Source organism: Cucurbita maxima, unplaced genomic scaffold (genome assembly GCF_002738345.1).
Source record: "Cucurbita maxima cultivar Rimu unplaced genomic scaffold, Cmax_1.0 Cma_Scf00048, whole genome shotgun sequence".
Taxonomy (NCBI): domain Eukaryota; kingdom Viridiplantae; phylum Streptophyta; class Magnoliopsida; order Cucurbitales; family Cucurbitaceae; genus Cucurbita; species Cucurbita maxima.
Window position 1 is genome coordinate 999,632 of NW_019272064.1, and position 22,620 is coordinate 1,022,251.

At 35.0% G+C, this 22,620-nt stretch overlaps 4 protein-coding genes and 3 non-coding genes across 8 annotated transcripts; 1 reads left to right on the forward strand and 6 right to left on the reverse strand.

Annotated features, from left to right (window-relative positions):
• The first annotated feature begins 1,597 nt into the window (after positions 1-1,597).
• On the forward strand, positions 1,598-6,323 carry LOC111471031. Of its 2 annotated transcripts, none has more exons than XM_023116712.1 (11): positions 1,598-1,816; positions 2,280-2,344; positions 2,429-2,475; positions 2,569-3,735; positions 3,808-3,880; positions 3,973-4,098; positions 4,349-4,474; positions 4,559-4,636; positions 4,726-4,943; positions 5,012-5,226; positions 6,191-6,323. In XM_023116712.1, the coding sequence occupies exons 1-11, from the start codon at positions 1,672-1,674 to the stop codon at positions 6,202-6,204; spliced, it is 2,274 nt and encodes a 757-aa protein (XP_022972480.1). In that variant the 5' UTR covers positions 1,598-1,671; the 3' UTR covers positions 6,205-6,323. The 2 variants fall into 2 exon arrangements, with proteins under 2 accessions (XP_022972480.1, XP_022972481.1); XM_023116713.1 differs by having other exon boundaries at positions 5,015-5,226.
• LOC111471030 (receptor-like protein kinase HAIKU2) lies at positions 6,125-9,704 on the reverse strand. The gene is made up of 2 exons (XM_023116710.1): positions 6,793-9,704; positions 6,125-6,700 (listed from the first exon to the last, which is right to left on the reverse strand). Exons 1-2 carry the CDS (start codon positions 9,407-9,409, stop codon positions 6,342-6,344), a joined length of 2,976 nt encoding a protein of 991 aa, XP_022972478.1. The 5' UTR covers positions 9,410-9,704; the 3' UTR covers positions 6,125-6,341.
• A 6,142-nt stretch (positions 9,705-15,846) lies between these two features.
• TRNAV-AAC lies at positions 15,847-15,920 on the reverse strand. Its single transcript has one exon. It is a non-coding gene; the product is annotated as a tRNA-Val (tRNA).
• A 71-nt stretch (positions 15,921-15,991) lies between these two features.
• TRNAV-AAC lies at positions 15,992-16,065 on the reverse strand. The gene has a single exon. It is a non-coding gene; the product is annotated as a tRNA-Val (tRNA).
• Positions 16,066-16,138: 73 nt separating this feature from the next.
• On the reverse strand, positions 16,139-16,212 carry TRNAV-AAC. The gene has a single exon. It is a non-coding gene; the product is annotated as a tRNA-Val (tRNA).
• Positions 16,213-17,266: 1,054 nt separating this feature from the next.
• On the reverse strand, positions 17,267-19,920 carry LOC111471034 (transcription factor bHLH25-like). The gene is made up of 5 exons (XM_023116716.1): positions 19,708-19,920; positions 19,493-19,568; positions 18,264-18,785; positions 17,810-18,133; positions 17,267-17,703 (listed from the first exon to the last, which is right to left on the reverse strand). The coding sequence occupies exons 2-5, from the start codon at positions 19,526-19,528 to the stop codon at positions 17,629-17,631; spliced, it is 957 nt and encodes a 318-aa protein (XP_022972484.1). The 5' UTR covers positions 19,529-19,568; positions 19,708-19,920; the 3' UTR covers positions 17,267-17,628.
• Positions 19,921-21,451: 1,531 nt separating this feature from the next.
• Positions 21,452-22,275, reverse strand: LOC111471014 (ERAD-associated E3 ubiquitin-protein ligase HRD1-like). Its single transcript, XM_023116687.1, has one exon. The coding sequence runs from the start codon at positions 22,225-22,227 to the stop codon at positions 21,502-21,504; it is 726 nt and encodes a 241-aa protein (XP_022972455.1). The 5' UTR covers positions 22,228-22,275; the 3' UTR covers positions 21,452-21,501.
• Between the last annotated feature and the right edge of the window lie 345 nt (positions 22,276-22,620).

The following is a 22,620-nucleotide window of genomic DNA, read 5'->3' on the forward strand; positions in this document are numbered from 1 at the left end:
TAATAAAATCTCGAACCAAGATATTTTGAATAATAGGCAAAAATATTTCATTCACTATTTCCATTTCTGAAATCAAAACAAAAACAAAAACAGTTAATTGGTAATTGATGGCTCCTTTCTTCTTCACGTTGCCTCAAATCTCTACCCTAATAAAAATACAGATTTCTCGTCTTACTCGAGACTGGTCTTTTTAGATAAAGGTGACACTTTAATAACCGAACATGAACATGTCACTTGGCTCTTTTCTTCTTCTCTTTGTCTCGAATCTCTACCCTAATAAAAATACAGATTTCCCGTCTTACTCGAGACTGGTCTTTTTAGATAAAGGTGACACTTTAATAACCGAACATGAACATGTCACTTGGCTCTTTTCTTCTTCTCTTTGTCCCGAATCTCTACCCTAATAAAAATACAGATTTCCTGTCTTACTCGAGACTGGTCTTTTAGATAAAGGTGACACTTTAATAACCGAACATGGACATGTCACTTTCGAACCATTGGATTTATGATGAAACAAGTCTTTTCTAAGTTGTTGGGGGGCAAATTTGGCATTAAATCCTCTTTGATTATTGTGTTTTAAAGATAATTATTATTTTAGAAAACCTATTTTATATTAAAAAAATGGACCACTACTAAATATTATTATATGAATTACAAGAATTTAATTAAATTATTATAAAATACGTTATATTAAAGAGTTTGAGATTTCATGGATCACATAACTTTTATTAAATTATATTCTTAAATATATTAAAATATTGTACACGACTCTAATTTATTATAGCTTCATAGCCTCGATCTCTAGTATGCCATAGCTACGAACCATACAAATCCAGGTATCACCTTGAATAAACCATAAAACGTGCAAGAATAACATGTTTTTCTCTTCAAAATTTCTGAAATCTCCCGATCATTCTCCATTCTACGGTGGGGGCATGAGATTTTTCAACGACGATGGTGCAACTTTCTTGCTGTGATTATCTCCACGAAAATTCGATATTCCATAAAGTTTTCAACGACATCTTTCGATGGTTTATGATCCAACTCGTATGATTTTCGTTTGAGTTATGAACTTATTTGGGTTGGGTTGAGTTGGATTCAAATAAATGAAAAACTTATAAATTGAGTTGTTCGTGATTTCCCTAAAATTAGATATATATATATATATATATATATATTATTATTTAATATCCAACCACTCATTAAAATAAATTTTAATTATTTGAAAATAATTTTTTAAAATAGAGGTCTATATTGGGTTACACATTTTAATTAAATATTTAAAAATAAATAAATAAATAATGAGAAAACTGGGTCATTATTTGACCGGCATAGGTTCAAATGTTACAACTACCGGTTCAAAAAGGTGCCGAGCCCAAATATTTGGACCGAGTTGTGAGACGGTTTTTTTTGCTGAAAAAATACATTGGTCCGGGTCCATTGGATTCGGGTTCGGGCCAAAAAGGTATACAAAATCCCGAAAATGCCCCCTTCCATCAGCCTGTCCTGTCCGAATCCGAGACCTTTCTCCAACGGCTACATCCAGAAACGCGCCGATTTAAAACTTACTCCTCTGTTTCCTTGCCATCTCTACAAATTCATTTCTCTTCGATCAGTAAAACCCTCTCTCTCTCTCTCTCTCTATTCACTTGCTCAGTTATAGTGACTACCATGGAGGAGACTCAAGCTGTGAAGTTTACTAGTGACGATTCAGGCGAAGATTTCTACGAGATGATTGAAGCGCCTAAGTTCGTTGACTTCACCGTTCCTGATCCCTACATTCCCGATGATCGCTACTGGTTCTGCTCACGAGTCGGTTTGTTTCTTCTCATTTTTCTTTCTTTTTTCTCTTCTCCTGTTGCTTAGGGTTTGATGTTTTTTATTCTTCAGTCTGTTGGAATTGTACTATCGGACGATCGCAGGCCTGAACTACATTTTGGTTATCTTTTAAATTCTGTTACTGTTCTCTGGTTTTTTTTCTCCGATATTGTGTGAGTTTCCGGATTTTGCCTTGAGAACTAGGTCTGCTGCAAAAGGAGGAAAAGAAGAAGAGTTGCTGTGTTTGAATTTTGTTGAACTATTTTGAATTGGAGTAGCTGAGAGATGAAGTTCTTTAAATCATCTTGGATTGTTGTTCATTCTGAGAACTATTTTAGTTCCATATATAATGTCTATTCTTATCCATTCAAAGTCAAGATTGTATTTCTTTCATTTCTAACACGAACAGAATAATTTTCTTCGTTTTGCACTCTCGAATTTTATTTTTGTTAAAATTGTAGGGTGTGAAGAGATGCATCCAGAAGAAACGGACTCTGATGTCGTTTACAAAAACTTTGTTATGCGGGTATGTTGTTGATTGAGTTCCTCTGCAAGCGGGTTCTTTACTTTCTTATTTGTTTTTCATGTAAGAAAGTGTTAAATCAAACAGGTAATGGCAACGAGGAGTCCGAATGTACGGCTTCAGAGAGGTCGAAGGTTAGGATCAAAATTTCTCTTCTTCTTACATTTTTCTTACCTTTCTTCTGCACATGAATGATACGATTTAGCATCATTTTGTGTAACTACTAGGAACCTGAAATGCCCACTTACAGCCCCTCCAAAGTCTTCGAGGCCTAGAGTGGCAAGGCTAGCTCTGATATCTTCCATTTCCAAAAGGATTGTGGACGCTAGAGTGAAATCTAGACCGCCTACTACCAAGCCTAGTACAACACAAGCTCATGCCAAGGCAATGACTACTCCAAGGAACAGGAAGCTTAACTCCAATACCAATTCTTTTCTGAGTGTTAAAAATTCCAAGACAACATCAGCTGAAGAGCCAAAGACTACAACGGTAGCTAAGGCTTTGGTCTTTCAATCTCCAAAGAGAGATAGGAAAAAGAAAAGTTCAAAAGAAATGAATACCCCTGTGAAAACTTTGTGTGCAGCAATGAAGAAACTTGAGATTACCAGTGGAAAGAAGAATGTATTAGGGGATGGACAGTCATTGCCCCAGGATGTTGTGAGGAAGAAGTTCAGAGGACGCGAGGTAAAGAGCCGGGTTCTTGATTCATTGGGAACCCACGGTTGCAAACGCCAGGATGCCAAATCTGCAAGAGTTTTGAAGAGAAGCAAAGAAAAGAACCTAAAGTCGCCTCTTCCTGACCGTGTTGCCAAAGAAATTGTTGATGATGATGCTAGTAACATGGATATTGATGAGAAATCAAGGCATGTTTCAATACAAGGGTGCTCTATGTCAACTTCTGCTAAGAGTAATGAAGGAAATCAAGATGAACTTTCAAGATCTGAAGATTCAAATAGCTTTACCGAAGACTCTAATGAAACTTCAATATCGAATTTTGATGAGAGAATTTCGGAAAAAAATAACTTTGAGGTTGTTCTATGTGAAGTGGAGGATGATAAGAACCAAGAATACTATCATGAAGAGATAGTCAAAACAGGTGCATTGGAGATGAATATTTCAGAACTTCTGGAGTGTGATGATAAAGAAAATGTAGCTGAAATGAATGAAGGTGATCGGGATGAAACGGTTTTGCAAATTGCAGAGATTCTAAACGAGAATACAGATAAATTGTCCAAAAAATCTATAGATGATGATCCAGATGAGAAAATTTCAGAAGCAAATGATCTCAAATCAATTCTGTGCAAAGTGGAGCATGAGAAGAATCAAGAATGCAATCATATAGAGCATGAAAGTGAAACCACCACAGATGAAAATGTCGCACCCAATGATAACAGGTAGCTCTAATTTTGCATATAAGTTGAATATGTTCTTCTGATTATTGATTCGTTTAAATGAAAATCTTGCAGGGAAAACAATTCTAACGGCCGGTCTGAAAGAGTGGCATTTGGCAAACATGAGAAATTTAAAAATACAGCAAAGGTCTCTGCTTTTACCTGGTCCTTTTACTATGGTGTTTTTACTCAATTCATTTCGGTCTCTGCTTGCTCTAATGATAGATAAAAACGGTGCAGGTGGTCAAGGGAGTATCAAAGAACACTGTGAAAGAGAAATCTACCCCTGCCGTAGTTGGTTCTCATGGGCTGAAACCCAGCAGACCAAAGTCCACAAATCCTAAGCCATTCAGGCTCAGAACTGATGTATGTGATCCCTCTCATCTACCATCAAGATTATTAGATTGTCTTATGTGAGATCCCACGTTGGTTGGAGAGGAGAATGAAGCATTCCTTATAAGGGTGTGGAAACCTCTCCCTAGCAGACGCGTTTTAAAAACCTTGAGGGGAAGCCGGAAAGGGAAAGCCCAAAAAAGACAATATCCGTTAGCAGTGGGCTTAGACTATTACATCTTATCTCTTCAAAATGCTAATCTGATCTCGTTAGGTGCTTTAGGAAAGAGGGGTGCTAAGGGAAGCAAACTTGGGGAAGAAGCCTAATTGTCCCTTGAAAGACATCACTACATCTCGTAGGTTCCATGGGGACGACAAGTTGCAGAGAAAAAATAAATACACGAACCAAGTGAGTTTTCTTCAATCAAAAGTTTTTCAAATCCCTCCTCCTCTGTGGATAGAGAGAAATATAATTACTTTTTCTTTTTGTTAGAATTCTGAATGTGAAAATGATGTTGAAGAAGAATATGAACAAAGGATGTTAGAGAGCAAAACCCCAGATGATCCACGAGTAAGTTGATATTCAAGAGAGAATTAGTTTAGTTTGTTTTTCCCAAGATCTGCCAATCTAAAGGCATTTAACATCTGTGATGCTTACAGAGAGGAACAATACCAGATTCCAGCAACAACAAAAAAGTAGATTCTGAACACAAGTTATGTACAATGGATTCACAAAGTTGTGTTGCTTTAAAACGCGAGAAACAGAGCCTTTGTCGTCAGCTCGAACCAGGCAAAGAGAGAGCAACCAAGAAAACAGAGGAGAATTTGAAAAGGACTAAATTAGAAAAGATACAGCAAAGAGTTAGGAAGCCTAGAAGGTAGGTAAAATTTTAAATATTTGAACCCTCATAACATGTGATGTTCTGACACAAGGAACTCATCTCTTTAGGGTTGTATCAACTAAAGAAGAAATAACTTCTCTGGTACCATCTCGCCAACATAGTGCAAGGAAGGAAACCCCTCTGAAGGTATTGAGTCACAAAGATGCTAAAAAACCATTAGACGCAATATCTCGGACAAGAAGGCCTTCTCCAACTACTCCAAAGGAGCCAAATCTTCATAACAGTCATTTACCAACGAGAGTTGCTCAGGAAAATTGGCGTAGGTGATCATGATCAATTATTTTCGGTTTGTTCAACTAAATCATTGATTGTATGTTACTGCAACTTACATTTAGATTATACATATTTGTGTCTCTAAGCATGAGTGTGTGGGAGTTTTGTGAATTTGAAGCATAGCATGCCATTTATGTACCCTACCCATCTTTAAATATATATTATAATCAATCAATTATTGTGCATAAAATGAATTTTTGAGTAGTTTTAGTTTGTTCTATAACCTTGTGTTCTAATGAATACTCTTATTTTGTGTTAGGATCGCACAACACCACACACACTCGATCTATATAAATACAAAGAACAGGAGAGAGATCTATATAAATATACTCTTACTTTGTATATTAATGACTTATGTACATCAAGAACAGGAGAGAGAAAATGTGAGGAGAAATATTGACTAAAGGTTTATATGGATAAACACAAAAAATAGGAGAGAGAAAATGCAATGAAGAATATTAGCTAAAGGTTTATATGGATGACTTTTGTATACCAAAAACAGGATAGAGAAAATATAAGAAGGGAATGATGTTGGCTAAAGATTTATATTGATGACTTTAGGCATGTACAACAAGAGAGAATATAGAGAATGAACATAGTACATTTCCAAAGCACTACCATATATGCCATATATGGTTTCAATAAAGATATAACCACTTACTATATATAAATATCTATTTTATATATCTCTATAGCTTTTTACTATAAAATAGCATTTGATCTCATCTTTCTGTCAAGTTTGGATAAGTAGAGAATATTATTTAAAAAGAAGGTAGAACTTTGTAGCTGAAGTGTAGGTATAGTATTTAGCAGGAAAAAAGGTGGTGGCTAATCTGATTCTTCATAGACAATAAATAGTAATAAATACTTTTGTTGTGCAATGATTGCTTTCTACAAACTTTATGATTATTCAACTGGAATTTAATTGATTGGCATATGTTTTGTTACAGATGCTTCCTACTAATGAAGCAAAAAGGCAGGAAAATAGGAAAAAGGAGGGGGCAAAACCCTTTTTTCCCAGCCTACAGGGATCTAACCTCTAGTTGCTAACTTCTTGAGAAAGGCTTGAAATCCTATTAGGACTAAACACGAGTTTTGTGTTTACTTTGCACATTCTTTCTTGACAACAATGTCAATAAAGTTACAAGGTTCAGCCTCTTCGAGCATATGAACTACCATTCTCATGGAGGGCCTTGTAGACGGAGTCTTAGCCGTGCAGCGAAGTGCGATTCGTAACACTTTGATTGGATCTTCCACTTGAACCTCTGAGATGCTAGGATCTACCATATCTTTTAGATTGCCTTTTAGGTCTCTCATTCTGCTGTGTGCCCATTGTACAATGTCTTTGTTCTCCCCAAACTCTGGCTCATTGGGCTTCCTTCCTGTTACTAGTTCCATTAGGACCACTCCGAAGCTGTAAACGTCGCTCTTCTCGTTTATCTTGCACGTGTAGGCATATTCTGTGACATCAAAGTAAAGTCAGAGGTAATTAAATTCCCCTTTTTCTCTTTTAAGTATTTTTGTTTTTCTTTGTGAATTCCATTTGACTAACCTGGGGCTATGTAGCCGAGTGTTCCTGCTATGACATGAGAAGAATCTCCACCCCCACAGGCATCTTGCAGAATCTTGGCTAACCCGAAATCTGCTATCCTAGGTTTCCAATCACTGTCTAATAAAATATTGCTCGACTTCACATCACGGTGAATCACGGGTCGGTCACACCCATGATGCAAATATTCGAGTCCTCTTGCTGCTCCAACTGCAACCTCGTACCTTATCTGCCATCCCATCTCAATCTTTCTGCTAGTATGCAGCTGATCCCATAAACTTCCATTCGGTAAGTACTCATAAACCAACAGGTTACTATCCTCGCTCGAAATGCTACAGTATAATTTCACTACATTGACATGTCTCACTGAACTCAATGTAGCTACTTCTGCGTCATATTCAGAAGACCTGATCTTCCTTTTGGTTAAGATGGTTGCACTGGTTTGACAATTTGTTTGGTCGATGGAGCTCGACTGCCATATATGTTTCACGGCAAGCTCTTTTCCATTACTTAATACAACTTTGTACACATTTCCAGATCCTCCTTTGCCTATCAAGTTGTGAGAATTGATTGAATCAATGATTTCCTTCTCCGTGAAGCAAACTATGTGGAATGGCTTCATATCCCACGATCGGGATTTCAGTAAATGCTTAGCATTGTTACGTTTCGATTTAACAAACAACAAGCACAAGAAGGACATGAGCAGCAACACTAGAATTCCAGCAATGGTACATGACAGCAACGACCTGATGTGGCTGGATGATCTAGAGGTTGATGAACATGAATTCAAGTATCTAATAGACTCACTGCACAAGCCTGGATTTCTCATGAAACTTTCTTCAAAGGCTTGGATCGCTAATGATTCAGGTACTTGGCCACTTAACCTGTTGTTAGACAGGTCGAAACTGCTTAGCTTCAGCTGAGAAAAACTAGTTGGAATTTCGCCTGAAAGTTTGTTGTTCGACAGATTCAAGGAGTTTAGAATTGGCAGATATCCAAGATTCTCTGGAATATGCCCGGAGAACGAATTCATAGACAGATCTATGGTAGAAAGAGAACTGCAAGAGCCTAATGAGCTAGGTATGTTGTCAGAAAACTTGTTGTTGTTCAAAGAAAGGCTGTCTAAGACCTTCAACTTGCCAAGTGATTCTGGTATTGGACCAACAAATTGGTTCAAATCGATCTGGATCGAGACTAAGGATGATACTTCGCCAAGCTCGGCTGGTAGTTTTCCAGAAAACCGGTTGTTCGATAAGAATAACTGGGCAAGTGCTTTTGCTTTACCGATATCGGAAGTCACCGGACCGTCGAACTGATTCATTGAAAGATCAATGATGCTAAGATTCGGCAGACTCCAAATCCCAGCAGGAACGACACCCGAAAGAGAGTTATTGCTTACACGAAAACGCTTCAAAGATTTACAGTTCATATAGCTTTCTGGGATTCCACCACTGAAGTTGTTTTGCAGCATCAGGAGAACAGTCATATTGCCCTGCTTGCACATGTCTGGAGGTATAGGTCCAGATAAGAAATTCTCTGAAACATCAATGAAAAGGAAGGCTGCCCAAGATCCAATTCTTTGAGGCAGGCTGCCAGTGAGCTTGTTCTGGTAAAGAGATAGTTCAACAAGGTCCTTGAAGTCCCCGAACTCCTCCGGAATCGTACCGGAAAATTGATTTTGAAAGAGCTGCAAGGACTCCAGATTAGTCAGGAACCTCAACTCCATAAGATCACCTTCAAGAATATTAGTAGAGGCATCAAATTCCCTCAGTCCAGTGAGGTTACCGAACCCGATTGGAAGCTTCCCGGTCAAGGAATTCTCATGTAACTCCAGCTGCCATAGCCTCTTGAGATTCACAATCTCAGAAGGAATGTCACCTGTAAGTTCATTTTGTGAGAGCTCAAGATTCTCAAGCAGAGAGAGGTTCCCAATCCCAGGTGGGATTTCTCCATGAATGCTGCAGTTAGAGAGGTAAAGCCAATAAAGCTTGTTAAGCTCAATAATCTCTGATGGGAATGAACTTGTTGGGTTAAATGAATTATCTCCAAGGCTCAAGAACTCCAAATCAGTAAGATTCAGAAGAGATTTCCAAGGAAAATCTCCAGAAAACCCACTGTTATTCAAATTCAAGAACCTTAATCCCCTCAAAGAAGACAAATCAGGCACTTCACCAGTAAAGAAATTCTGTCCCAAATCCAAATACTTCAACATGGAACAGTTCCTCAAGGCATTACTGACTGTCCCATACAAAAAATTACCCCCAAAAGAGAGCTTCTCAAGAGACTGCAAAGAACAAATGGAATGAAAAGGAAGAATCCCAGATAAGTTATGAGCAGAGAGATTGATTTCCACAACAAAGCCATTGGAATCACAGACAATGCCATGGAAGCTGCTGCAAACATCTTTCCCTCTTACCCAAGAACTAAGAACCATGGAGGTTGAGTTGTTGTGGAGGGCGGACTTGAGGTCCAAAAGTGGCTGAAGTTCATCGCCATGGGAGAGAGAAAGTGAACAGAGGAGGAGGAGGAGGAGGAGGAAGTGGCGGAGACCCACCAGAGAAGGGGGATGGCCGGAGTGTTTGCCGGCGGGAAGTGGTGGAGGGTTGAGTGAATTAGACATGGGAGAGTAAGAGGAAGGCGGAAAATGGGAGAGAGAAGAAATTGAAGAGAAAAGGCCGTGGAAAATTGAGGATCATGTTCACAGAAAGGTAACCGGTGGAGAAAGAGAATTGGGAGACGCAAACTGTGAAGAAGCTTCCTTGAACGTATTGGGAACAATTTTGTTGAAGGGAACAAAAAAAACAGAGAGTGGATTTGAGGTACGTTTTCCCATATCATTCTTCCAAAATTCAATATTAAATTTATTAGAATATAGTCAAGATTCAAGCACTTTATTAAATTAGTTTGTACATTACTGACCCATTTGAGTATATCTTACCAAAATACTTGGTACTATAAACTTGAAGAGCAGTGTTTAAGAATATCTAAGATAATAATTGCTAGGTAGAATAACTAATGTATATACATTAATTGTTGGTATTCATTTTACTTGTTAAGGACATCCATCCAATAAGATATGTTCATGAAACGTTAAAGTTAGGGTACGTATTGAAGTGCTTTGGACATAAGAGATTGATAAAAATGATATATTTACAATTGATTGATAAAAGAATATAGTTAGGTAAGGGTAGAAAGAGTTAGGATACATTTATGTAACGATATGACTAAAATACGTTCATGTAACGATATGACTGTGATAGGTTTAAGAATGTTAAAATTATGATAAGTCAGGGAATGATATGACCACAAAGTATTTACGATATGATATGATTATGATAAAAATGATATATATTAAAGAAATACTTAGTAAGTCTCCCCACTATTGAGGTTAAATGCAAGAACATTCGAATGCAATAACGGGACCTATCATAACAGTCTATTTTCCTACCGGGTAACTTGGATGTGTACTATATACTCTACCCACATCCCATAAGTGGAGTATGGACTCACTAGTCAGTTTGCACACCCCAATAGAGAACGATATGACTACGATATATATATGATAAATTGACATGTTTATGATATGATATATTGTGATGCGATAGGTATGATATGATATGCATATAATGAAAATTGTTATGTTTGGAAGCATGGAATGTTATGATATCATATATTTATCTAATTTGAATGATATGATATGTTTGACATGCAAAACGACGCGTACGTTATGAGGCAGAATTATTGTGTTGGGAACACTAATGGGGTTGTATTAAATGATAATGAAAATGGAAAAATGTTGGGACATAATGCATTATTGTGTGCTCATCAAGCATTGGGGGATACCCCTTACTTCACGATAGTACGGACGTGTACGTTATGAGACAGGAAAACGATCATTATGTTTATCATAATGTTGCGATGACCAAGCTAGAAAGCGATCATTATATTTATTAGTGTTGCGACGGTCAGGCAGGAAAGCGATCATTATGTTTAACATAATGTTGTCATGACGGTTACTAGTTCTAATAGGTGTCTGACCTAAGGAGCTCCCAGAGTATGCTCGCTCGACAAAGAAAGTGGTCCAGCAGTGTGCGAACTGACTAGTGAGTCCATACTTGCATGTATGGGATCTCTGTGTAGACTATATGATACACATCCAAGTTACCCGTTAAGATAGTACCGTAGGAAAATAGACTGTTATGATAGGTCCCCTCATTGCATTTTCATGTTCTTGCATTTAACCCAATAGTAAGTCACTTATGAAGTATTTCTTTAAATACTCAAACCAGCCATAGAGAGATTTTTCTCTAAATTGAGTTCGGTCACTTGAGGCCACTTTAAATATATTTTTAAGAGTTATTAATTATATTCTAATATTAAAATTTGAATTTGTAACATTTATTATATTTTTTTTCTAATAAAACCTTATTGAATTTATTAAATTATTATATATTTTTTAATAAAAATTATATTAAATATGAAACGAGTAAAAAATTCTCCATAAATAATTTGATCGACGAAAACAAAATGAAAAATTTAGCGTTGGTCCCGGGATAGGGAAGGGTCCTTCTTTCTCGCCCAATGTCTTTATAAGTGATAGAACTCTCAAAGTTCGGGATATTAACGTAAAATTTATAAATATTTTTTAAAAAAATTTGAGGAATATTATAGCTTAGGTTATTTGAAAAATTGTATCCATCCAAATTATTAAGCAAAGACTTTATTGGTATGAATAAAAGAAAATGTGAAAAGGGGTACTTGAATTCAATCACTCACCTCTTTTTGACTCATAAAATGGAATTTTATAGCCACCTTTTTTGACATTTTTTTTTCTCTCAATATCCCATGTGTTTTTATTTTATTAATTAAAATATCGTTCTATTTTAATTTTAGTCCCTCAAAATTATTTATTATCGAGTGATATGAAAATCACTACAAGGGGAGTAAGATTCAGATTATCTTGTTAATCGAATATCTCAAAATAAGAACACTTGTTTGAGATTCGAATCATTCCATAACCAAGATCGATCATGTCAAACTTGAATAATTCTACATGCAACCTAAACTACATAGAATTGTAAGAATCTTAGCCATTGGCTACAGGAAAGAACAAATGCTCATTTGACCACATTTTCCAAGTCTACATGGCTTTATATACCTCAAAATGAAACTCTTGATCTTACGTGTGACATTTCAAAAGTTTGTAACATTCATACTTTATGACTAGTAGTCACTAGGTAAATGTAACTTTAAAGTAAATAAAAAGTCTTAAAATACATTAATGAAATACAATCTCTCTGAATTATAATCAACTCAAAATTTATAACTATGAAGTTTCATTCTTTTTTAACGTGGCATGAATTGAAATATCTTTTGATAATTTCACAAGCATTTTCTTCGCATCTTCATTGAAATATATTGTATGATTGATGTCTCTTAGTTCATATCATCAAGATTGGTTAAATAATAATAGTTTTCCTTTAAGAAAATACATGATATGAATATATATTCAAAATTTACAAAGGAGATAGCTAAATATTTTTTGAAAAAATTAGGGATATATAACGATTGGGTTAGATTGGGTTGGGATGAGAAAAAATCTTTTTAACCAACTCGAGATTTTAGGTATGTTGAGTTGATGACCCGAATAACTCGAAGAGAGTTCACGAATCACGACCCGACCCAATCCAACCCTATATTTTACAGGTTTTGTTGAGGTTGCTGGTTTTTTTTTTTCTTTTTAATTATTTTTAAAAATTCTACTTGTCTACCATATATGTGACAATGCATCACTAACACTCGTTACAAACTTTAAATATTCTTAATATTTTTAAAAGTAGCATAGGGTTGAGTTGGATGGTAACATTATTCCCAGATTGGTCGGGTTGACCAACCCAGAAAATGTCTAACTTACGAACCGAATCAAAAACTAACTAAAGGATTGGATTGGGTATTCGAAATTGATCGAATTATCGAATGTTAGGACATTTTTTTCAAATATGCCCATCAATTGTTTATCTTTTCCACTTCCTAACAAAAATAGTTTGATTGGAATATATTATTTGTTTGAATGTGTCTAGACTACAAACAAAAATCATATGCTCTAAAACAAATATTCTTTTCATATATATTCTCAATTTTGTTTTTTTATTTCAATTATATGCTCAAATATATATATATTTTATCTTATTCGTTCCGACAGGAATTTTGATAAACACTCGAGATCACTAAATTATATTCATGTTGGCAGAGATTTCATTGATTAACTTTAAAATAAACCATCATGTAGAATGGTTCATCTGCTATATATATAATATAAATATAAGATCTCATATCAGGCGAACGAAACATTTCTTATTAGAAGCCTCGCCCTAGTAAATGTGTTTTAAAATCATGAGACTGATAGCAATACATAACGGATCAAAACAGAGAATATCTACTATCAGTGAGCTTGAGTTGTTAAAATAAAAGTGGGCAGTATAAAAATTGATAATTGATACCGCTTAGCTTTACCATATATGTAATTATGTAAAAATTAAAATTTTTAATCACACGAACGGAATCTAAGAAACTTTTATCGGTTCGCTTTAAACACATTTATAGATTAAAAGTTTTTTTCGTTAGGAATATATACTTCAAAGTTTTTAAAAAAATTATAAATTAGGGTAAACTTTAAGCAATAAAATTTATAATTTATTCATAAATGGATTTAAAAAGAAAAAACGAAAAGGCAAATTTCAAAATTAAAATTATTAATAAGTAATCTAAATAAATAAATAAAAGGTCAAATATTTTTGGACAAAGGTGGGCCATGGCCCAACAACCTCTTTGACTTAATTCAAACTATATTGACTTTTTTTACTTTTTCATTAAATTTTGTGACTTTTTATTTTAAAAATATTTTAGTAATAATATACTAAATTAATTATTTTCCTTCAAAATCATGAATTTATGAAAATAAATAAATAAATAACTTATTTTTAAATTAATTTATATTTTTTTTATTTTTGTAGATCTAATTCTACCGTTGAAGTTAACCGACACTGAAATTTATACCCACGGCTTCTAAATCAATATTTTTAAGTTAAAAGTGGGAAATAATAAATAAATAAATTTAAAATTATTTTTAAATAAAATACCACGTTTAAAATTATTTTTATTAATTTAAAATTTTAAGACAAAAATTGATATATATTTATACAGTTCATAAATAACCTTTTTTTATTATTATTATTATTATTATTATTTGGGATTCGGCACCGACAATCCAGGTGTCAGTGAAGTGTTAAGGTTTGTTTTTCTTAAAGAATAAAGACTCTGTTTACATCAGTCAACTTCATGCTCTGATTTTAGTCAAAGGTGTCAGAAAAAAAGAAAAGGTTTTATAATCATTGCCTAATTATTTCATCAATTCACATTTTTATAATAAAATTCTTCTATTTTATTGGAGTTGGGTTTCGAGACGTATAAAAATTAATGGTGATGCGTGCTTTTGATTCAGTGTTCCACTCGTTGTTTATATGAAGAAAACTTGTAAGATAGAATCTCGTACCTGTACAGTGTTTTCTTCAATACACTCTGATGTTTAAGTTAGTACCAAGTTGAAGTAATGTCGACTATGACACAATAGAACTGTGTACCTTATGTACTCAAATCTTCTCTGACACGTGTGTTGGATTGAGATGAAAACCCTAGAGGAGTGAATCCTAATTAGTATAAGTTTAGCTCAAATAACCTTGAAAATGAGCCGTACATGCATAGTGTTTTGCCAATATGCATTGATGTTTAAGTTAGTACCAAGTCAAAGTCTCGTCGACCTGGACACAATAGATCTGTGTACCTTACTCAAATCTTCTCTGACACGTGTGTTGGATCGATATGAAAACCCTAGAGGAGTGAATCCTAATGAATATAAGGTTAGCTTAAATAGCTTTGAAAATGAGCGTGATGAAGAAATTCAACTTTCAATTCAAGCAATCATCTTTTTATGATATAGTCGTGTATAAATTGAGTTATATGGTTGATAAAGTTGGTGGTATGGTCATAGTTTCAACGATCATTAGAGTTGGATAGTTGTTTGAACTTGCTATAACTAGATGAGACCTAACCACCCTTATCTTTATTGGAACATTCCTAATTAGTATAAGATTAGCTCAAATAGGACAATGTGGTGGATGTCCTCGCCATGTCAGCTAAATGGTGTTGGTTGATCTGAGGGACTAAGTTATCTTGTAAGGTAAGATCTCACATCGTTGTGGTGCTATGTCAAACATGTTCCAACATTTAAGTTATGATCAGTTCAACGTGTGAGTTGAGCACCGATCTCATAAAAATTCCTGGGAGGTACTCAATGTAGAATTGTTCTAAATAAACTACGTTTAACCATTAATTTCCTATGATTGAACTACCAAAAAAGAAAGTACACCCTGTTGATATAGATAGTAACTTTCATTTCTTTTTAAACCTTTCTTAATCATCCTATTCTTAGGATCGCTCGAATTCGGACGTGATTTCTTAGTTATTCTATTCAATTTGTATGACCCGACATGCTTCAGACCGTTATTGGATTATTTTCATGCCATGTCACACTTTTTTAAAAATATATAGAGAGATTAAAGTATTATTTAATTAAGTGATTTTTCATCTTATCATTTCACACTATTTTTCTTTACTTGAAAGAATTATATAATTATTTATTGAAATGATTTTTTATTTTTTTTCTAATATTTCGATGAGTTGATTTAATTAAATGAAATTAAAGAAAAATAGCTATAAATAACTGATTCACAAAAATATTGGATTTAAATTTCTAAACTATTAATTTGAAGTTTAAAAAAAGTAATTATATGTGAAATGGACAGGTTGTTTCTGAAACCAAAATTATAAATTAATAAAATAGAGAAATAAAAATTGGCGCCGCCTGGAATCGAACCGGAGACCTTTAGTGTGTTAGATTGACGTGATAACCAACAAAACCACAACACCGTTTTGACGAAGAATTATATTCTAAATATTTATTTAATATTTAAAATTATATGAATAAAATAGAGATTACAATGGCGTCGCCCGGACTTGAACCGGAGACCTTCAGTGTGTTAGACTGACGTGATAACCAACTACACCACGACACCGTTTTGTCGAAGAAATACATTCTATATATTTAGTTAATATTAAAATTATATGAATAAAATAAAGATTACAATGGCGTCGCCCGGACTTGAACCGGAGACCTTCAGTGTGTTAGACTGACGTGATAACCAACTACACCACGACACCGTTTTGACGAAGAAATATATTCTATATATTTAGTTAATATTTAAAATTATATGAATAAAAATAGAGATTAAAATGGCGTCGCCCGGACTTGAACCGGAGACCTTCAGTGTGTTAGACTGACGTGATAACCAACTACACTACGACACCGCTTGCTGACGAATTTTGTATTTGATTTTAATTCACTGTTTAATATAAATTTGAAACAAAATTTATCTTATAATGTAAAAAAATGGCTATCACCTGACTCCTTTAGTATGTTAGATTAATGTGATAACCAACTACACCACGACACCGCTTTGATACTTTTATATTTATCAACATATGTATTTAAAAATTACATAATTTTTATTTCTTTAACAAAATATTTCCAAATAATTTTAATAAGATATTAAAGAAATACATCTGAAACAAGTATATAGTTTAAATTAGTTTCTGAAGTTTATTCGAGATAATTGACATAATTCTATGTAAGATATTCAAAACGATACATCAATTCGAGATAGTTGAATTTTTTCTTATTACATTAGGGTAGAATTCACTACTTTAAAGGATAAAACATCAAAATGATAATGACCTATCGATGCTACCGTAATTGCTAGTAAGTAAAAATGTCGTTCAAAGTGTGAGTGTCACAACATGTGCTTCTCCCTATAGTGATAGCATTCGAGCTTGAGACCAACTGTGTCTTCATACCCGAACCCCCTATTATCTAATATACTTTTGTGTCTATTTGATCCCTTCACTTGCCGTTTTAAGATGACCTACTAAATGAAGTGTGAGATCCCACATCAGTTGAAAAAAGGAACAAAACATTCTTTATAAGGGTGTAAAAACCTCTCCCTGGAAGACACGTTATAAAACTGTGAGGCTCGAGCTATTACATAAAAAAAACTTATAACGGGCCAAAGCGGACAATATCTACTAGTAGTGGGCTCGAGGTATTACATAAACAAAGAACGATAGAGAGAAGGGGAAGGAAGACAAACTCTCGTGCATCATTAGAAGGAGACAATGCATAGAGCAATAAGACCAAGAACTTGGTAACAAAGTTCGATGGATTTGTCCCTTAATAAAAGTACAAGTCTATTCTTTATTTCGTTCTTTCCCGTGCTTTCTAGGATTAAAATTCTTCTTATACCATCGCTCGTAGGACAGATCCACAAAGGACCGATGAATCCCTTCGATCGTTCATAGACTAAACTTGTAACAAAAAAGCAAAGTTTTGAACTATTTCATCACTTCCAAACAATGCATTATAAACCAAAGCCACCGACTTTTCCAAGGATGCCTCTAAAACACCAACAGAAGTAAAAAAACCAATGGGAAAAAACCCTCCAAACAAGCTGTGAGATGAACACTTCTATTGAACACAGGTAGGTGACTGACAGAATATGATTTCCCATGCAAAAACGAAACACAAAACAAAAAACCAACCTAAAATGTGATTCTCCCAACTGGTCTGCTTCAAGGTTATTGGTCCAAATTTGGTGCAACATCACAGCCCTGTAAGCATAACACCTTAAGAAAGAAAGGCGAACAGTTCAAGAAACAGCCGGTTCGTTCTCATTCGAACGAGTGCAAAGTCGACTGCAACTTTTTCACGAGGTCCTTTAACGTCAAACAGAACTCGTTATCCATCTGCAAAAAGGTGAACCGTTTCAAGAAACAGCCCCGTGTTTGCACGTAGACAGATCAAAATATCGATATCAAGATATCGACATAGTTGGTCGGGGTAGTTTTTTACCTGAGCGATAATGGTTATGTCGAGAGCAAGACTCCCAAATGACATTACACTGCTGTTGACTATTGTAAGGTGCAACTTTTCAATTTCAGCAACTGTGTTCTCTATGACATCTTTCTTTTTCTCGCAGTGTATTCTTATAAGGACGTTTTTGTCGCATAATCTTGCTTCGATCTCGGGAAGTGCGTCGTCGTCCTCATTTGATGTGTTGATGAATACCACGGATTCGATGTCTTTCCTGCGGGTTTGTTCCTCTAGTATCTTCACTTTCTCTTGGAGCTGTTTCAGGTACTTAATGGCATCTCCAAGAACTGAAGCCTTGTCCATCTATCAGCAGCAAAGGAAAAAACCGAGTTCAAAAGTTTCTTTTCGGTTCTATCTACCTAACAAATCAATGTTCGATGCAAAAAACTCGAAAACTAAAAGAACGGTAGGGGGAAAAAAGAAGAATCACCACCTTCTTTAGGCCAGGAACTATAGCAGACAAAGCGATAAACCGCTGGTTAAGCTTCTCTCGACGTTTCCGCTCTGCAAGAATGTGATCTTGAGCCTGTGGGATTCTACTGTTTGTAGAGGTACTTTTCGTTCCATGGCTCGGGTGGCGTAATGTGTCCTGAGAAACCAACATATCAGAAGGGAGGTTGCTAATACTCCGAGGACACACGACCTCCTCTTTCGGCCTCGTGAAGTCCATTTGGTTCGTGTAGTTGGAAGCCGAAACAGACGCAGTCGGATAAGAAACGACTGGTGAGTTTGACGAATGATTATTCGTTTGATACGAACTCCATCCATCACTCTTGAGCTGTTTCACATACCCGAGTATGGCGTTGTGAGAACAGTTTAAAGTAGCCTTCTGATCGATGTTTGACTGAGCATAAGAATGCTGCAAATCCTCCCCAAAAGCTGCTGCTAATGGGACGCCAAGCTCATCTATTGAGCTCTTCTGCCACTGATTGACAAAGCCATTGTCCTCCATTCCCTAAAATGGATATAGACTTCATCAATGTCTCATTTCCTTTCCTAATCCAAACGTTTTCAAGAACAACACTATCGAAAAACTCGAGTTGGTTTAAGGTATGCACGTTCTTAACACGTCCCTAATTAGTACAAGATCCAACCAAATATAGGAAGAACAAGATATAACCAGATTTGAACATAGGAACAAGACATAACCAGATTCGAACATAGGAACAAGGAACAAGACATAACTAGATTCAAACATAGGAACTCCTACCCAAGCCCACCGCTAGTAGATATTGTCCTCTTTGGACTTTTCCTTTTGGGGTTCTTCTCAAAGTCTTTAAAACTCATTTGGTAGGGAGATGTTTCCACACCCTCATAAGGAATGTTTTGTTCTTCTCTCCAACTGACGTGGGATCCCACAATCCACCCCCTTGGGGACCAACGTCCTCAATGACATATCGCTCCGTGCCTAGCTCTATAGCATTTGTAACAGCCAACCCCACCACTAACAGATATTGTCCTCTTTGGACTTATCCCTTTCAAGCTTCCCATCAAAGTCTTTAAAACACATCTCGTAGACAGATATTTCCACACCCTTATAATGAATGAATGTTCGGTTCCCCGCTCCAACAGACTTGCAATCTCACATATTCCTAAACAGATTTTACATAACCACACACAAACAAGTTCCAAAGTAGCATTCAGTTCATAAAATCCTCTTACCATCTCAGAAAAAACCACCCTAGATGATCTCTCCATTCAAAAATCTTCTTCTTCTCCAAAACTAAGCTTCTCTGAACTACAAAAAAAAAAGCACAAACAGGGTCAATTCACGAACCCTAATTTTCTCCACAGCCCATCAAAAGCAATAACAAAAGAACAGTCCCACAACAATGGAGAATCAACAAGAACCCATTTTCAGAAAAAGGGGAAAGAACCTTAATAATGTCGAAAACCTTGAATTCGTCGAAACCCAGAAAGGAAATCGACATGGAGAGCCTTTTTCAACCTTTATTGATCAAAAAACGGGAGAATAAGTAATGGGTCACTCTTGGATGACAAAATGATAGCTGATTTGCGATTCTTTTTGTTGTTTTGTGGACTTTGTGAGAGCAACTTCACCGACTAGCTTTTGAAATTTTGGTTACTGGGTTGATGATTCATTAAAATAGTGATGTTGATGAACATTTATGAGTTCCCAATTCTTTTGAGAATATAATATTGCTGCAATTATTGGAAAAGGATTCACACTTACAGGTTAATAAACAAGTCATGGATGTAGCTGTAGCTATGGCAACCTTCTCGTCTAAGTTTGACACGTCACGGAATTGGTTTGACTATTTCAATCTTAATCTTCTCAAAACATGATATGGATGAAGAATATTATAACAGCCTAAGCTTAGAGCTGATAGACTGATATTGTCTCAGATTTGACGCATTACATATCTTAGTCAGTTTCACGATTTTAAAACGCATTTGCTAGTGAGAGGTTTCCCACTTTATTACTTTCCTTTCTCTTTCCCCAAAATTTCTTCGAGGCAAATCTCCACCAAAATTAAATAGTTATCTTTAATCTAAGTTAGTCTCAATTAATTAGAATATTATAATCAATTATATATGCATAATATTTATATTCCTATTTCATCTATATTTATACTAATAACTTATATAACTGATGTTAATTCTATTAAAAAAGAAATGGTGTTGATTTTTTTTTTTAATTATTATTTATTAAAATATTGATAAAATGTTGACCGTTGATGAATATTAAAAATATTTAATCGGTTAAGCGTGTGTCACATAAATGATTTATTTATTTATTTATTTATTTCCAATATATTTCTATTAATTCCTCTTTCATTATATTTATCTTAAAGATTTGGACCAAATAGAATCAATATATTATTTATATAAACAAAGTTGAATTAAATTATTAAATATTTAAAATGTCAATACCTATTCATATGTTAAAGTTTTAATTTTTTTAAAAAAATTGATAAATATCGACGTTGATAGATATTTGTGGAATTTTATTTTAAAATATTTAAATTTCAAAGTCTAAGGTAAAAAATAATAATCAAAATCAACGAGCATGGTTGATTATGCCACAAATGTTGACAAAGTTAGAATATTAAAAATACTAAGTACGTAACATTCTAATGAGGTAAAATATGCATACAGTTAATACGAGTATGCAACGTGTATCTATGAGACCTTAAATGATTACTTTTTAACTATGTTATGACGTCTGTTCTTTCAACGCAAATTCGGGTTTAAGCAAGTTATGTCTAGTCCTCCCATATTCATCGAATAGAAGAATTTCTATTCTTCTCGTTTCGAAGAAACCTAAGTGCTTCCTTCTCTAGTCTCTACCTCAACAAATCCCCGATAATTCAACTTCGACTCCTGAATGGTGGCTTAAGGAAGCAAGGAAGTGGATAATTACAATTATCTAGTGGTTCATAGCGAGAGTTCTGGGAGACTTTACCTCTAGTTGATATGAATTGATGTCTAGTCAATCAAGGTGAGTTTCACCTGATATAGTTACCACTATACTTGTCGTGATATTAGATGATAGTGACAAGATTCAGACAAGTTTAGTTCAACTAATCGAGGATTAGAAAAACCTATGAACCAAATCAAAAATTCAAGTTAATATCTCTAATTTGAAGAAAACGAACTAAAAGCGAGATCGCTATCGAATTAAAACCCTAATAATGATCAAACTAAACCTAAAACAATTGGGAATTCTTTTGGATTGGCACTTCAAATCTACAAATCGGACAATAATGGCTATTCTTCAACCAATCTTCAATGCAATTCCCATGAAACACATGTAAACAAGGCATCTGTAAACCAAATCTTCCATTCTTCTTCTTCTTTTTCTTCAATTCATCCAAACAGATCACACAAATTCCATCCACTTCATCCTCCCTCTCCAATCTCCTCAACATCTTCCCAACCGCGCCGCCGCACGCCGGCACCATTCCGCAGCCGTCTCCACCACTACCGACGCCGATTTCATACCGAGCCACAATGTGCCACATCGTCAAATTCACCGTCATCGGAAACACTCTGTCCGAGCTTCTCGAATTCGCTTCGTCCCTAATTTCAATCCACCGCTCAATTAGGGCATCAGCGACCGGTTCCGCGTCGATTTCTGGTTTGAAGTTCTGGAAACTACTGGAGAGGTTGTGGAACAGAGAATCGTCGTCTCGATTGAAGATTTCGGCGCGGAATTGATTGTCGCAGAGTGGAATTTTTAGGGTTTCTCGCTGCTGGATTAGTCGTCGTTCGCCGCTCTCCGATACCTCGAAGTGGCTGCGACGGTGACGGAGGGTGAAGATTAGGCCGATGTGTTCGATTCGTGACGGATGTTTTGGAATTCGTGACGGCGTCGGAAGATCTGTAAGTACTTCCACCACCAGGTTTTCGTATCGAGAGATTTGATGTTCCATTGAAGATATCTGGAAAGCTTCTGCGCGGAATTTGAATCAAGACTTTGTGAAATAAATATATAAATCTATGGGTTTCCAAATTCGGTTGTTTCTTTTATTTCCTTTTTTAAATTTTATTTTTAAAATATTTTATTCATCCTCCAACTTTTAAATCTTCCATAATATATATATATATGTGTTTCCTATCTATTTTATTTTTTATTTTTTTTTCTAAATAAATAAAAATATAGTTCTTTGTATTTTATCTAAAATATTTCTAAATTTATAAAGTTTTAATAAAACCTTTAAACTTAAAAAAAAAAAAAAAAATCTAAAAAATATTAGTTTGGAATAAAAATCATTAATTTTTATTTTCAAATAATGTTCGAATATTACCTTTAAACTTTTAATAAT